Source organism: Gymnoscopelus microlampas, assembly GCF_963454915.1.
Source record: "Gymnoscopelus microlampas genome assembly, chromosome: 17".
NCBI classification, from domain to species: Eukaryota; Metazoa; Chordata; class Actinopteri; order Myctophiformes; family Myctophidae; genus Gymnoscopelus; species Gymnoscopelus microlampas.
In genome coordinates, this window is record NC_139954.1 from 9477520 (window position 1) to 9494766 (window position 17247).

At 43.3% G+C, this 17247-nt stretch overlaps 1 protein-coding gene across 2 annotated transcripts in view; it reads left to right on the plus strand.

The window, feature by feature from the left end:
* The window catches only part of lrch1 (leucine-rich repeats and calponin homology (CH) domain containing 1), a 127217-nt gene that overhangs the window by 98948 nt on the left and 11022 nt on the right, over positions 1–17247 (plus strand). Inside the window, exons 14-15 of one of the 2 annotated variants that reach the window (XM_084085231.1) lie at positions 4127–4202; positions 5860–5979. In XM_084085231.1, the coding sequence (XP_083941357.1) occupies positions 4127–4202; positions 5860–5979 (196 nt within the window). The remainder of the gene's footprint in view (positions 1–4126; positions 4203–5859; positions 5980–17247) is intronic. The other variant, XM_084085232.1, reaches the window with a different exon arrangement.

The following is a 17247-nucleotide window of genomic DNA, read 5'->3' on the forward strand; positions in this document are numbered from 1 at the left end:
TAGACTGTCAGTATGAAAAAAAAACAAGCAGTAATAACACAGAGCAGCAGCCAATAGAAGGAACATGATCTTCCTGTGGATTTATAGAACGGTCATGTACACGACGTTCACAGTGAGGAAATAACAGCTGAACAGAGGAGGTACAATGGAGCCTTTTGATTTCTCACTTTAACGTTCATACATCCAATCCTATATCAGACTTGTGTCCATGAGGTTTACTGTTTATTGTATTATTTTTTTTGCTGCAGGTATTTATACTTTTACTTTTATTTACATTTTCTTCACCCACATAATAGAGACCAAATCAATCATGTAGCTGCGTTTATGTGGAGTAGATTAGCGCGGCTTACGGTGTTCACTCAAACCAAAACAATCAAAACATAATATTCTACTGGTTTTAATAATGAATATTAGAAACACCCCTTCCCCCTTCCTACCAAAAAAAACAAACATTTTGCTGTTATTCTTTTAATACAATGTGTCATTAGAATCAAAGGGTAATGCACTTGAATATGGAGTTAAGATAATCCTTAAAGAGGTGGTGCCATCGTTTTGCACTTTTTCTGTTTTTCATGAGGTTGATAGAACTTCATTAGGTGGTGTTTTTATGGTGTTTTATGTCTTCTCTGACTATTTTGAGTTTCTTCCTGGAGGCTGAAACCTTGAGGGTCAAACGTGCCAATAGAAAAACAGCACTTTAATGACACAGTAAAATTATACCCTCCCCCTCATTATCCTAACACAACAGGTGTGGGCATGAGGAGGAGGGACTAGGACAGGTGGGTGGTGCTAAGGTGGTGGAGGAGGTGCTAAGTTGAGAACCAGTTATACTTAATGAACTGGAGGCGTGTCCACATAAAAACATAATTTTAACACTTTCTGTACACTTTTTTGAAAAAAATCTTCCTCCTAGTATAACCATAATACCTGATGATTATGTTTTAGGGGGGGGCGGGGGGGGATCACTGAAAATCACGGCACCCCGTCTTTAAGAATGTTGACCAGCTCACCTGACCAACAATACATTTTAAAAAATGACACTGTTCATCGTTGCAGCCTATAATAACAGCATTGCACTGGCCTATACACTGGTTTTCATAAACAAACAGAAACACAGCAGCATGTGCATATTTTAGATAATTGTATTACACGTACTGTACATGTAATATGCTTACCCTAACAGTAAGTGTACTTATCCCATAGATTGAAGCATGCTAGATAAGTACTGTAAGTCTTAAAGTATAGGAGTAAGTCAAAGCATAGTATGTTAAGGCCTATTAAAACACTTGGTACGTTCTATAGCAGAACATTCCAGGAGGTGGCTATGAGTTCCAGAAGAAGAGGGAGATGATTCTAGAGAAGGCCAGGTTTGAGGCCCAGCTTGCATGCCAGCAGTATGAGTGGCTTTTATCACTCAAGGTAACCATGGCAACGAGCCACCGGACTGGCTTGTACGAAGCCGTAGAGATGTGATGATCACCGTGTTGATTTAACTCTTTGAGAGTGTGCAAATGGAACCAAATGGACTCTTCTTAACCACTTGAACCATACACTTCATTGGATACAAACCTTGATTATTACATTTAACAGTATGGCGGAGGCGCACAGAGAGAAGGTGTGTGGCGGGATTAGATCCTGGAACAGCATTTGTACTGTAGGTACCAGAAGAAGATATTTTACTTAAGTAAAAGCAGCCGTACCACAATATAAAAATACTCTGTTACAAGTAAAAACCCTATATACTGTAGTTAGATGCCCGGGGGTCCCCCAGGGCTCTGTATTTGACTCCTCCTTTTTTCCCCTCTGCACCGTGGGTCTTCAACAGGGGGGGAAATAGCAGATCTACAAGCACAAGCTACAATCTATTTTCACCGAATGTTAAATTGGCTATGTTTGCCTATTTTCACCTATTTTCGATCATGACATGCCCAGAACAGAGATGCTAGTGTTAAAGTGGTTAAGGGTCCATTAGGTTCCAATTGTACCATCTCAGAGTTAAATGAACACTGAGGATTTGACTAATGCAGTCTGCCTCTCGTTTGAAAAGGATATTTAGGTCACTTCATGCCCTGAAAGATGCAAAGTACCGTATGCTCTTAACTGAGCTATAGATGTTTGGTTTGTGTGACCCATAAACGTTACGGATCGCAGCTTTACAAATGACCAATGCAATAGCTTCCTATAGGGGCCTGAAGTGACCTGTGTGATCTGTTGTCAGTTATTTGACCTGGAGAAGTCATGTTCTTTGACATGTCTGTTTGTTGACTGTTGATTGTCACACTGTAATGTGACTCTACATTTCATATAAGTCTATATAGACATGATTCATTTCTCAACGGGAGCTGATTTGTAGTGTCAGTGAGTCTTGTTTTCATGCGTGTTCTGTGTGAAGTAGGAATCATTACAAGTGAATAATCGTGTCCAAAAGTATGTAATTCAAGTACCGGTATAGTTGCTGGTAGCATACAACATACAATACAAACAACACAAAAGTGAGCAAAATCAATCATATCTTTTCACCACTGATTGATGTATTTAGGGAAGCACTTTTCTTTTTTTGGTGGATTCCTAGTTTCTGCACATTGAACCATGGGGCCTGGCAAGTACAGCCAGTGTAACGCAGAGTGTACACATGTTACATTTGTTAGCTAACACACAGATATTTGCAGTGTGGATTTAAACTGGCAACCCATCAAAGGCCCAGCTAACCTACTCTGTGGTCTGCTGGTGTATCATTTTGGAACCGACATGGCTGTCACTGAACACAGGGTTTGTCTTTGAAATAGCGGTCACAGCCATCTGGGTGGGCGTTCATTACGGTCACTGCCATGGCCAACAGATCAACATGGGTCACTTACATTACCACGACACCTACAGTATCACACACGTGGCAATAAAAGAACAGATCGACCTCCCAAAGCTGACTTTCTCATAACAGACCCACAGTAAGCAACATCAGTCGCAGTTTTTTTGTCTTTTTTTTTTTTTACTTTGTTTTGTTTTTTCTGTCCTTTTTGATGGGTCCGCACTGTGTAGCTGTAGCTCACAGAGGCTAAACACACAGTGTCGGACAGAAAGAGTCTAGTGTGGACTCTGGAAAGAGCAGAACAAGACAGCATTGTTCTCCCAAGTGTTTCTACAGCTTCAACAATGCTCTGAGGTCAAGGGAATGCACGCACGCGCACACTAACATGCCCATACTGTGCGCACGCACACACACACACACACACACATACACACACACACACACACACACACACACACACACTTCCTTTGATCGGTATTGACATCTTGAAGGTTTCTTGAATTGCCTGGTGCATATTTTACAGGGTCACTCACAGCAGCAATGACCTCAGTGGAAGGAAAGCGAGCAACCTTGTGAAACTGGTCTTGTTGTGCGCTAATAACACTTCCCTGTGACGTGCACACACACACACTCTGTACTACAATCTATACCAATCTAAGTCCTATTGATCTGCACGAGTCTAGACCACATGTCTGCCAACTGATCAATGCCTCTTACTATGTCACTGAGCTGCCATCAAACACACACAGTCCCGTGTTGAGTTTATACTTTTTCTTTTTTTTTTGACAGAAACAATACAAAAAACAAAAAATCGAGTGCTCGGATCCAATAAAACATATATTTTGTTTGTTTTTATAACTTGATACATTGTTTTTTGTATTGTCCCTGTCAAAAAACATTTGAAAAAAATAATAATAATATATATTTGTATTTATTTATTTGATATTCGAATATTAATTTTCATATTCGAATATACATATTTTCCCCATATTCGAGGAATATTTGATATTCGAATATTAATTCACCAGCCCTAATATATACACACACACACACACACACACACACACACGCACACACACACACACACACACACACACACACACACACACACACACACACACACACACACACACATACATACACTGGTATGTATAACCTTAACATGGGACATTTGTATTTGTGTTCATCTCTTTATAAGCCTCCATGTACTGTGAGTGCATGTATGTGTCCTTTTATGGTATTGTGCACAAAACAATGTTTTACATTTATGTATTCAATAAATAGTTGACAATTATTTCTCTTGCTTTACGTCCCTTATAGGGAGAGGACAGGTCTCCCTGCAGTGCTCCCATGTCGTTTACCGCCATGCCTCCCTTTGGACTGAAGCCCCGATCAGGTGAGATGGGGGCTGGGTGTCGCCTGGGAACCGGGGGGCGGGGTCTGGATCAACTACCATTTAAAACCACAATTTATACCGCTATCATACAACGTGTCGGGCGCGTCAGGGCCAGTGTTGCCAGATGCTGTGAGAGAAACAAGCAACCAGGTCTAGGAAAACCAGCCCAAGAAGTTTTTCAAAATGTTTAAAAATATTTTGGCTGTATTTGAAAATGTTCTCCTGTAATGACTTGCCCAAAATAGGGACGGCCAAGGTTAATGCGGTTTTAATTGGAATGTGTCTTTCAACAACTGACAAGGCTGTCTCCGTTTAGCGCAGTGCGATCGGTTCAGTTCTGCTTCAGAGGCGATCGGTCGATTCCTGAAAAAGATATCGATCAGGACGGAATGATGAATGGATTCGGACTTGATTTTAATTATCATGTAGGACAATGTGAGAACTGTGAATGATTGGATGAGAGTGTAAGTCCGTGCAAATACTCAGAAATACAAATATTATCCAAAAATAAGATGCTGAGAACACATTTAAGCCCCCCAGATATCGGTAGCTACGGTGGTAGATTCACAATCTCTTTTTTTTTTTCATTTCAAGGACTTGCCAGTTTGATATGCATTAGAACACGAACCCCCATTTGATAAGATTTATATCTCTGACCCATCGGGATCCATTTGTTCAGCATTATAGGCCCATAATGGTCCATTTGATCCAAATGTCAATAATTTAGCTGGGGACGAGTTCTGATCCATATTAACGAACATAACGATGAAGTTCAATAAAAGCTTCAGGATTGCTTTGTGTCTGCTTTGCTTATATAGAAGAATTACGTTTAATTTATACATTGTTGTATGACAGTGTCGCCCGCCAAAAACAACCGATCTACGTACATGCAACGCGTTGTGAGCTTGTAGATCAGTTATTTTTAGGCAAGTGACAGCCTCATGCGATGGGAGTATAAAGGCTTAAGAGTGGGCTGCAATCCCCTGCTTCCCAGTATGTTGCCTAGCAACCATCCAGCCTACGTTCCCTAACTGTTCCTGGTACGTCAAGTAGCTAACTGCTAATCTAGCTAACATGATAACAGCATGTCATGAGATCTGTATTGTGAAATGCCACTAATATTTATTTCATTTTTTTCTGCTGTTATGCTGTTTTTTTTCCTCTTTTCTTTCTTTTTTCTTTACTACATTCCCCTCTTTCCTTCGCACCATCCATTCATCCATCCATCCTCGTTGACACTTGTTTTTCTGCCTCTGTCCTCCTTTTCATTTTTCGTCATTTCACCCGACTTGTCGCACGCCTCCTGACATCACTTTGTTATTCTCAAATCACAACCGTTCCTAACCTTGACCTGCCTGCCTGTTTGTTTTGCAACTTCCTGTTTCGTTCTTCCTGTGTAACTCTGTACCGACTGGTTTTCTGGAACCTTCCCTCTGGTTGTACTGGTGTCCCGTGTTTTGGGTTCTGGACGTTTTGTGGAATGGACTCACCTTTCTCCACTTGCCTCACCCTGGTTCCCACCCCCCTCCCCTCCGCTCCCCCTTTCCCTCCCCCCCTCCGGTATAAACGCCACACTCACGTCCCGCGTCCTTTTTTGACCACACCCTCTTCCCGCGTCTTTGAATCCCTTCCTCCTCCTGGCACTTCCTGGTTCTAGCCCCGCCCTCGCTTCCCTGCTCCCCGCCTCTCTCCTGTCTCAGTCCCCTCCTCTCACAGGCCCCGCCCTTCTGTAGAGACACCCCCTGTAGCCATGACGACGGAGGCATGCACAGCAGTGGTAGGTCGACCTCTCTCCGCTCCACCTGACCAATCAGTGGCCAAGAAAGAAAGAAAAAGAAAATGCAATTTACGATGTAGGCATTTAGGGGACGCTCTCATCCAGAGCGACCAACGATACAAACACGTGTGAATTGTAACCTCTGTTTTATGATAACTTGCGCATAGCGCATACAGTAAGTAGCGAAAATAGCCAATGACGTCTTGCATTGGCTATTTTATATCTTGTATATCTACTCTTTTTGCTACTTTTTGTACATTTTTGAAAGTGAAAGTGGGTGTTTGTGGGTTTTATAATATTCAACCAATGAAAAGTATTAACAAGAGCTTGTAGCTAAATAATAACTCCATTGGAACACAGGTTGTTTTTTTCCAAATCATGAAAAGTAAAAGTGTTGAACATACATGGTTTCCACCCAACAGTGATGAAAATGTTCATACTTTTTTTGTATAGAGAAAAAAAAAGAGGCTGTACATGTGTTTCTCTGGGTGATTATTATTTATCATGGTCTGTCAGACCTCTGATGTCACTGACTGTGTTTAGACACTCACACACTGCCTTCTTCTCCACCTCAGACTACACAGGCCAGGCTGTTTCTCATTACAGCTGCCTGTGTGTGTGTGTGTGTGTGTGTGTGTGTGTGTGTGTGTGTGTGTGTGTGTGTGTGTGTGTGTGTGTGTGTGTGTGTGTGTGTGTGTGTGTGTGTGTGTGCGCGCGCGCGCGCGTGTGCGTGCGCGCTGAGAGGCAGCATAGGGATCAAAGCTGAGCATCACACACTTTCCTAACCTCATATTCTGCTCATGATGTGTGTGTGTGTGTGTGTGTGTGTGTGTGTGTGTGTGTGTGTGTGTGCCTGCGCCTGCACATGCTCTGATCAGGTTGTAGAGGCAAAGAGGCACATGTTAGAACTGACTGTGTGTCTGTCATTAAAGTAGTGTGGTTGAATGATTTGAGGGTCGACCATACTAAAGTTAAAGCCCACCCAAAGCTGTGTGTGTGATAGAGAGCATACGTAAGTATGAGGCAACCACTTCTCTTCTGCCATCGTGTGTGTGCGTACGTGCTTGTGTGTGTGTGTGTGTGTGTGTGTGTGTGTTTGTGTGTGTGTGTGTGTGTGTGTGTGTGTGTGTGTGTGTGTGTGTGTGTGTGTGTGTGTGTGTGTGTGTGTGTGTGTGTGTGTGTGTGTGTGTGTGTGTGTGTGTGTGTGTGTGCGCGCGCTTACGCGTGTGTGTAATTGGTCTTCACTAATTCTCATTATAACATGGCACCATTTTTTTTGCATTAATGCAGTACAATGGCTTCTATTTCAGCATGCTAACTTTCCAGGAACGGAATGGCTATAATTTCTATTAGCTTGGAATGCCCATTGATGATGTCATTGGTCGGCTGGTGCCTGAACTGTCCACAGCCCTCCAATGAGACACAGAGTGAATAGACGGAAATGGTGTAATAAGGTTGAAAATGGGTGAAGTGCTCCTTTAATGTCAATTGAACTCATTTAACCATCAGAACTAAGATCTTATTAAAAAAGCCTCTAAAATGGGCACCCTGCTGTCTGCCCGCCGAGTCCCACACAGCACAAGGAACGAGGATATTAGTTTGCCGTCTCCTTCTCCATGTTTTCCATAATATGGGTGCTCACCAAAACATCAGTCTGTGCTCCATAGAGTAGTTAGACTAGATAGATTAGTTAGAGTAGATAAGATAATGATGTTAAATGGGAAAACGAGGCTTTGATATTGTCGCACACACAGACTTTTACAAGGCAGCCTTTGTTTAAATGACCAGCTCAAGTGGCCTTGTGGTTAGAGTGTCCGCTCTGAGATGGGGAGGTCAGCGTTTGATCCCCGGCCGGCTGTACCAAAGACTATAAAAATGGGTCCCGATGCCTCCCTGCTTGGCACTCAGCATCAAGGGTTGGATTTGGCGGTAAATCCCAGTGAAATAGTAGTGTCATGTCCAAGGCGTGTACTTGTACATGAAGCTGCCTCACACTACAGAAACAGGAGATAGGCTCCTGCTCTATGGGGCCACATGGCTTGGCAAGGCTTACTTACTTTACGTTTGAATAGAGGAGACAGTTTATGTTAAATCAATTGTTTTAATCTTTCACCTTTGGCATCCGGGTAAAACCCATAATATTCACAAATACAGTACAAGTGGTTACGTTTTTATTTGACACTTAACCCTTTAAGACCGGGAACACATCTGTGTCATTTTAAGATTTCTTTGGCTATTCAAGAATAGCAGATCTACGAGCTATTTTTGAAAAAAAACGTGAAACCTTGTGCAAATCTTTGAATATCCATGTATATTTAAAAAAAAAAAAACCACAAATCTTTGCTTCTGGGGGGTCCCTGGAACAACATATTTTGATGGGGATCGGCGGCCAAAAACATATCATTTTGGGGGTCCTTGACATGAAAGAGTTAGATCTACAAGCTATACGCTTGTATATCTGCTATTTTGAATAGCCAAGGAAATCTAAAATGTCACTGATGTCTTCCCGGTGTTAATGGATTAAAGATCGTCCAGGTGGGCATTGATTTAACTGACCATTTCTCCAATAATGGTCTTTTAGTAAACTCTCTCAATAACAGGTTAACTCAAAATCTCTGCCAGGTCCAACCCCGTCTCAAAACCATAACATTTGCAATCCCATCCGCAACCCCAGTTACAGTGAGTCTTCTAACCTCAAATGTAGACCTGTATATGACATCCACCCCCACCCCTCCTACTCCCGCCTCCCCCTGGCGATCAGATGGTGTATCATAGATTTTATTTTTACGGACATGCCTAGTGTGTGTGTTTTATGTTTGTATGGTATGCTAAGTCATGTATAAACTATACGTATTCTGTATGTGTGTGTGCATACTTGCCATTCATGTATGTAGGCTATATGTGTGTTTACAGTAATCAGCATGTATGTGTATACACATGGTGTGTGTGTGTGTGTGTGTGTGTGTGCGCGCGCATGTATGTGTGTGCTCCAGTCTATTTTTAGCTCATATATTTTAAGTGTTAGATAATAGTCCCTGAGGGAGTATCTACTTCCATTGGAATGGAACATAGCTGTGTGTGTGTGTGTGTGTGTGTGTGTGTGTGTGTGTGTGTGTGTGTGTGTGTGTGTGTGTGTGTGTGTGTGTGTGTGTGTGTGTGTGTGTGTGTGTGTGTGTGTGTGTGTGTGTGTGTGTGTGTGTGTGTGCGTGTGTGTGCATCTACATGTGTGTGAGAGCATGAATATGTGTTAGTTTATGTGTGACAGAGTAAGAGACTGTTCGTGTGTGCGCGTGTGTGTGTGTGTTTGTTTGTGTGTGCGTGCGTGCGTGTCCAGACAGAGGGGTGTTTCCGTTTCCGTCCTTGAAGCCAGTTGTGTTACAGATGTCCCGTAAAAGGATTTGGGATGTTTTAGGAAGTTAGAAACAGAGAGACAGTTAAAAGTTCCCCTGTTGTTCATATTATGAAAAATGGTAACTTGTTCTAATCTAGCACAATGAGCTCTGTGCTACCGTTTCATTCTACGTGCTGTGTGTGAGCTACAAAGCTTTTTATTGTATTTCAGATAGCAGGTCATATGCCACATAGGACAGTGTTTATTCTCAAACTTTGTCATTTAATGGACCACCATTTATCATTTGTTTTCATCCCCGGGGACCCCAAACTAGACTGTAAAATCCTCAGTGTTAATTCAACTCTGGCATTGCACACTGTCGGATTTAAAGACCCATAAGGGTCCATTTGGTTCCTACTGTAACTATCAATCATTTAGCTTGGGACCCCCTTGAACCCCCTCAAGGACCTGTTGGGGTTGCCAAATCGCCGCGCGATACAGGTTTACGATTAAGTGTAGATCAGATTTTAGATTGCCATGGAGTTGTGAAGTGGTATTTGTTGACATTCCTGCAGAGTCACCAGTGTGGAACCCAACATCTAACTTGTGTTCTGGTGCTGTGAGTCAAATTCAGCCTTAAGTCATTTTAGATTTTTGCCTACAGTATAACCATTATTTTACACTTTGGCTATTCAAAAATGACAGATATACAAGCTATGAAAAAAAAAAAATCTTGACTCCCCCATCTCAAAATATTTTGTTCCAGGGACCCCCCAGAAGCAAAGATTTTAGTTAAAAATGTATATATATATTTGCAGATCTACAAGCTCATAGCCCGGCACTCGGTGCCGCGCTATGAGCTTGTATATCTGCTATTTTTGAATAGCCCAAAGAAATCTTAAAATGACACATGATGATGCGTTCCCGGATTGAATGGGTTAACATCTGCGAACAGAGGTACCCATGATGGCCACATATAACACCACTGTACCCCCAAACCCCTCTCACCCCCCCCCCCCCCCCCTGCATGATCCACGCTTTCACCATTATTTGCATTGGTGCAAGTGTAACAAAACATACTGTAATCCCCGGTGAGAAATGATATTTCTATTTGGTGGCGATGACTGCTTCCATTCCCTTGAACGTGGGACTAAATGTGCGTTCATCATTTATGCTCGACATGGTGATCATCAGAACGAACCGTGTAAAATGGGGTCGTGCCCGGGGGGGAAGTGACATCATCGGCAACCTGATCATGAGTGTGTCTGACCTCATTAGCAGCCAATCGGCTATCGGTCTGCCGAGGTTGGCTTTGGCTCCAAATCAAGGCGTGCGCGTGCGTGCGTGTGTGTGTAAATCTTACTCTGTATTTCTCTGCGTGTTGAACTATACGCTAGCACCGCTGAATCCACGTGCATTTGCAGTGTGTTTGTGTGTGTGTAGGCCGGGCATACATGTAAAAGAGTGTTCGTCTTCTCTGCCATGTGTGTGCATGAGTGTGCGCGAGTGTGTTTGCCTGAGGGCAGACTACGCAGCAGTAACAGTAACAAGTCGGTTCAATATAAACGGCTCACCTTTTGACCCAGGAAACAATAAACCATGTTAAACAGAGCTGTGTGCTGTGAAGAACTGTGGGATTCTGTGGGAAGTTTCACCATGCAGTTCCATGTAATCCTTTTTGTAGTCTTTGGTCTCTTATTGTCTTTAACCACTTCAAACCCAGCATCCATATTCCGGGGGTAAAAATTCGCCAAAAACAGCAGATCTATTGTGAGCTTGTAGATCGGCTATTGGAGATTTGGTAAACGGAAACAAGCGGGTAAAGACTAGTGGGTTTAGAGATGGTTAAGCCTAACTAAACTAATTATTCATCAGAGAGCCTTACTGTGGTTCCCTGTGCTGTCAAGCTGAAGTTTATTTGTATACTGTAGCACATTTCAACAGCAAGGCAATGCAAAGTGCTTTACATTAAACATTAAGCATTAAGACGTTAAGGCATAGAGCATTAAGAGAGGAAGAATAATATGTACATGAAAATAATTAAAATAAAACCAGAATAAATCTTACAGTGCAGAATAAATGATTTAAAAACAATCTCAGTAAAAGGCAGTAGCAAACTAGAAATGTTTAGCTTTGATTTAAAAGAACTGAGAGTCGTAGCAGACTGGCTGTTTTCTGGAAGTTGGTTCTACATACACTGATACTTTTACTTAAGTAAGAAATATGAGTACTTCTTCCATCACTGTCAACATCAATGACATCACTGTGCAGCAAAAAACCTCCTGAGGTTGAACAGCTGAATGGACAGCGAGGAGCCTTTATGTTCCTCTGTTTCCTCCCAGATACCGATCTTATAGTTCTGGGAGGAGAGATTGTTGCCTTCTGCTTCTCACTGTTTGTTTTTTCAAAGTAAGAGACCCACACAGCCATCTAGGCAGATGGAGGAGGGCAGATAGGGATGAATTAAAGTCTGTCTTTTTTCCCACAAAGATTTTGTTGTACCTTGTGGAATGTTGTTTTGAAATCCACTTTCTCTGTCTGTCTGTCTGTCTGTCTGTCTGTCTCTCTGAATCTCTCTGTCTGTCTGTCTTTGTCTCTCTCTCTGTATGTCTGTATGTCTGTCTCTCTTTTCTTTGCTGGTGCGCTATCAGAGGCTACAACAAAACACCCAGCTTTGTGAGAACAGACACACACACACACACACCTGCACAAGCGTCAGCACGCATAAAGAACAGAACCCGGTTCATTTTCAGCAAAGTCAGCTCTGTTCCGCCAGAGGTGATACGATCTATCAACTGTACCGTTGAAAGAGAAGAGGAGAGAATGGGATGAACAGAGAATGACGGAAGAGCGTGCAGAGAGGACGGAAGTGTGGAAAGAGAGAGGGGGTGGGAGAAATGAAGATGGAGGAAGGAGAGAGAGAGAGCCTACACATGTAAAAGTCTGTGAAACATAAAAATAAATAATTCAAAAGATACGGTGTGATTTGCTGGCCTACGCTGTGTGGGCAGGTGTTTGAGAAGCCTTGGGTGCAGGTGGAAGATGGGATTCAAAAGTCTAAATTCAGTCTCTTTCGTGTATTAGACCGAACAGGCATGCAGCAATACAAAACAATACAAAAACAATCAGCTTGCATTCTTTCAAGGTGTTGTCAGCGTTCTTAAACAGTGTTTAAAACTGAGACTCACCCCCTAATTTGACGAAACACACCCACAATTTCACAGTTCGACACATTCATGCCTGGAAGATGCTCTGTACATCTCCAGTACTCTAATGTGGCTCACATGGTGGATTGGAGATTGTAAGGCATTTCAGAAAACATTTACATTTAGTTGAATTATTTTTGACAATTGTTTTTCTTTTACATTTCTTTAACCCATTTAGACCGGGAAAATCTGTGTCATTTTTAGATTGCTTTGGCTATTCAAAAATAGCAGATCTACAAGCTCATAGCACGGCACCGAGTGCCGCGCTATGAGCTTGTAGATCTGTATTTAAAAAAAATCTTGAACATTTTTGCAAATCGTTGAATATATATAGGCTATATTTTCTAAAGCGAACATTTTTAACCCAAATCTTTGTTTCTGGAGGTCCCCGGCACAAAACCTTTTCAGATGGGGGTCCGCAGTCAAATTCATATCAATTTGGGGGTCCTTGACATGAAAAGGTTTGAGAACCACTGCTCTAATGTGGCTCACATTGAGGATTGGAGATTTTCAGGCATTTCAGAAAACATTTAGTTGAATCATTTTTGACAATGTATGATTTTTATGTTGTATGCATGTTTTACCCCAAATGCCCAAAACAGGGACAACATGTTGAAAGCGCGTGGTTAAATGGAAACCATTCCAACGGTTTGCGTTTACCTCAAAGTAATTGCGATCAGGCGATTATGTCATACTTGTGACGAGCCTTTTGGTAGCAGGCTAATCAAACGTGCCAATGTGGGCACTCCTACTGGGAGAAACAGGAATAGTTTCTCCTCTTTCTCTCTCGACTTTTTTCTATCCTCTCCTTCCTCTGGGAGAGACGTAGCGATGGAGCGACTTTATATGGGAATAGTTTTGGTTCTCTCTGCCTTTGGGGGGAAAAAGTGCTGCTGCTATTTCCATACTTCCTGTTCAGCAGAGCGGTGCCCCGTCAGCTGCTGTGTGAGGGCGTTTTAGAGCCAGTTTAAAGAAAGTCTTTTTTTTTTACCGTCGCTGCGTTGCCAGTCCAACCTCAAGAAAGTGCCATACGTAGGGCAGTGATGGCTCATGCCAGGTTTATACTTAGGTATGCTACAGTAGTATAAATCAAGCCTCAGAGGTATGAGAAGAAGTTTGTTTGAATCCTGGACCAGTCGTGACAGTAGGGCAGAAGTACAGTACTGTCACTTTCTTTGAGCAAGGCACTTACGCTGATTGCTGCAGGGCACTCTTGATATTTAATGCCCCCCCCCCCCCTCTTCTTCTCTGTCCACAGTCCACACACATGCACACGTACTCACACACGCACACACGCGCACGCATATTTGTCTGTAGGCGATGCAGGCCCTGACAGATGGATAATGAACGATGATGGAAGTAAAAGGTTCACCGTGTTCTCTTTCTCCCACGTTGCACTTCAGTTTGTCAGCTCAGGACACTTTTATGTGTGAAGACAGTGTGTTCCAGGTTTTCTGTATTGTCCTCCATCTTTTAGAGGGACGGGGGGATGTGGGGGGGCGGTTGAGCTGACAGACAGAGGAAATATATAAGACAGCGAGACAGACGAACAAATGGACATTTACAGCTATGGCAGTGGGCAATGAGAAAGGCTCAAACCAAAGCTTGAACTAACGTAACCATTATTTATCTTAGTTATGTGTTAGTTGAGTCAGGACTTTCCCTGTCACACTAAAACAAATCACACTAATACCTATAATATAGAGCAGGGGTCTTCAACGTTTTCAGCCCAAAGACCCCCTAGCTGAGAGAGAGATGAAGCAGGGACCCCCTCTATATTGTATAAAACAATATAAAATTGTGTTTCAGAATACTTTTTTTTTTGTTTACTAGGTGTGCTCTTTTTTCCCTCTACACCTATACCTCTTTGCCAAAAATAGCCGATCTGCAAGCTCACAACGCCTCGCAGCGCGAGGCGTTGTGAGCTTGTAGATCGGCTATTTTCGGCTAAAGTTCTCCTCAGAAATGGGATGCTAGGGTTCAAGTGGTTATGGTAAAAAGAAAAATCATATCACAGAAAGATTTGGCGGACCCCCTGTTGTAACTCTGAGGACCCCCTAGGGGTCCCGGACCCCCTTGTTGAAGACCCCTGATATAGAGTTCAAGTTGTGGCGGTGTCTGTGGCAGGCACGCAGATATGCCCATACATGGACGGGACATGCCAAACGTCAGTGCAGATGGACAAAGTTTTGTGGTGTTTTGTGTGACGTCAGACCCCAGAGCTTGATCAGTGACAGAGACACAGAGAGAGGGAGAGAGAGAGAGAAAGCTCGATCAGCGATTGAGGCGTGAGGGAGGGAGAGACGGAGCCTATTTCACACATGCAGTAACCCCACAGGTCAATGCTGGTTACTGAAACCTGAACGCGCTGATCGATGCGTCATGCTGCAACGCGTTGCCAGGGTTCATTTGTGTATAATAGGGTGATATTAGAGTCACAGCGGGGAGAAGCCCTATGAGCGTGCGCTGTGCGGGAAAGGCTTCACGCAGCGGTCCAGTCTGAAATCCCACCAGAAAACGGCACACTGAGCTTTACGCTGTGTTAACCGTACATGTTAACGGTTAGTCCCTGCGTAGCCAGACAATCACATGTCGAAATTCAATGTATAGGCGTTTGCATGTGGAGTTTGCATGTTCTCTCCATGATTGTGTGGGTTTCCTCCAGGTGTGTGCCGTTTCCTCCCACACCAAAAGACACGCATGCTGGGTACATACTCCTGCCAGTGCCCTTGACCACGGTTCTGACTGGAGTTGGTCCCCAGGGGGCGCTGCTCACTGCTCCTAAGTAGTTAGGATGGGTCAAATGCATTGTATCTTTATGGAGCAGTTTATTGATAATAAACAAGAATAATTTAACCACTTAAGCCCTATATACTTCTTTGTATGACGAATATCGAGAATAGCCGATCCACAATCCACAAAACGTGTTGCATCGCGACGTGTTGTGAGCTTGTAGATCGGCTGGTAATGCTACTTTCAACAGCGAATTCTAGCCTATAATGGCGGCAGGATGAAAGTGGTTTAAAAAGAGAATAGAAAAATCTGCGTGGGTGAACCGGAGAAACCCAGAGGGGCTTCTGAGAACATGTTGGCCCCCGAAAGGAAGAGAGAGAATCATTTGGTGTTGGGAAGCAAGTAGTTCTGGGTTGGAGCGGTCCAGATGGCAGCGCTGATGGCTCCTGGGGAGACGGGGAGACGAGGGGGGGGGGGGGGGGGGGATTTAGCGGAAGAGAGGAAGAACAAACTGTCACCCAGTTTATTAAACCGTCAGCTAGTTTTAATGTGAACATGCTGTGTGACCGTAGAGAGAAAAGGAAAGGGAGAAAGAGAGTGTGTGTGTGCATGTGAGAACCCTGAACAACGGTTGATCTAATTAGAAGATGGAATCGAACTACTACATTCATTATCTCTTCTTTGATATATCAGTCTCTCTCTCTATCCCCTTGTGTCTTTCTGTCTTTGTGTTGGCTGATTTATGGTCACCACCCTGAGGTCCCATGTCACTCAGGATTAGCTGGCTGCTGTGTGTGTGTGTGTGTGTGTGTGTGTGTGTGTGTGTGTGTGTGTGTGTGTGTGTGTGTGTGTGTGTGTGTGTGTGTGTGTGTGTGTGTGTGTGTGTGTGTGTGTGTGTGTGTGTGTGTGTGTGTGTGTGTGTGTGTGTGTGTGTGTGTGTGTGTGTGTGTGTGTGCGTGCGTGCGTGCGTGCGCGCGCGCGCGCGTGCGTGCGTGGGGTTTGTTTGGCCTGGCCTCTGCCTAGACGGAGTGCGTGGCCTTTGACCGCCATATTGTTAGCAAAAGTCAAGAAAGTAATTCTCACTATAAAAATAATGTGGAGAAGAACACACACACACACACACAGAATGTGTTGGAGGACCAGTATTTGTAATCAGCATTGTTGTTATCAGCGGAGCCACCCTTATGATTGGTCAATGAGATAGTTAGGTGAGGGTTAGGGAACTAACCCTTCTTTAAGGTGATGAGGGATTGTCAAATAATGTCCACTGTGCGCGTGTGTGCACGCGTGTACGTATTTCAGTTTATTACGTTAGCCCATCGTATGAGGCCTTCATAAAGTGAAGTCACTCTCACACCCCAAAACAAAACAGACTAAAAACTCCTCTCTATTTCAATTTCTAGTTTTCAGTGGCTCTTGGACTCCCCCTTGTGGCCATATGTATGTATTACCATGTTCTAATCTGCCCTAAAAGGTGCATTTATGTTGTTGCTTAAAAATAGAACACTTGGCAAATGTGAGCTTGTAGATCAGCCATTTTCGGTGCGTAACACCGGCGCATAACTAGCTATCACTCAGGTTTTTAGAAGAAGGCCTGCATTTCACTGAGCTTGAAAACCCATCCTGACAACCCTCTAGCTCTATGCACTAAGAGTGTGTGTGTGTGTGTGTGTGTGTGTGTGTGTGTGTGTGTGTGTGTGTGTGTGTGTGTGTGTGTGTGTGTGTGTGTGTGTGTGTGTGTGTGTGGGGCGCGCGCGCATCTCCTTACTTTGAGATGGACTGTTCTTGTTATCAATGAAACTCGATCATCATTTTAAACTCACTGTATCGAACCTACTGGTACCGGTACTCTCTGTTGAGTGTCTATACCTGATGCTAGTTGGTGATCCTACTCTTTACCTATTATTGGCCATTTTGGCCATCTTACAGCTGTGATGTTTGCAAGGTTTTCATTGTTTACTGGTGGTTTGTTGTTTTTGACGTTTTTGTCTCTATTTT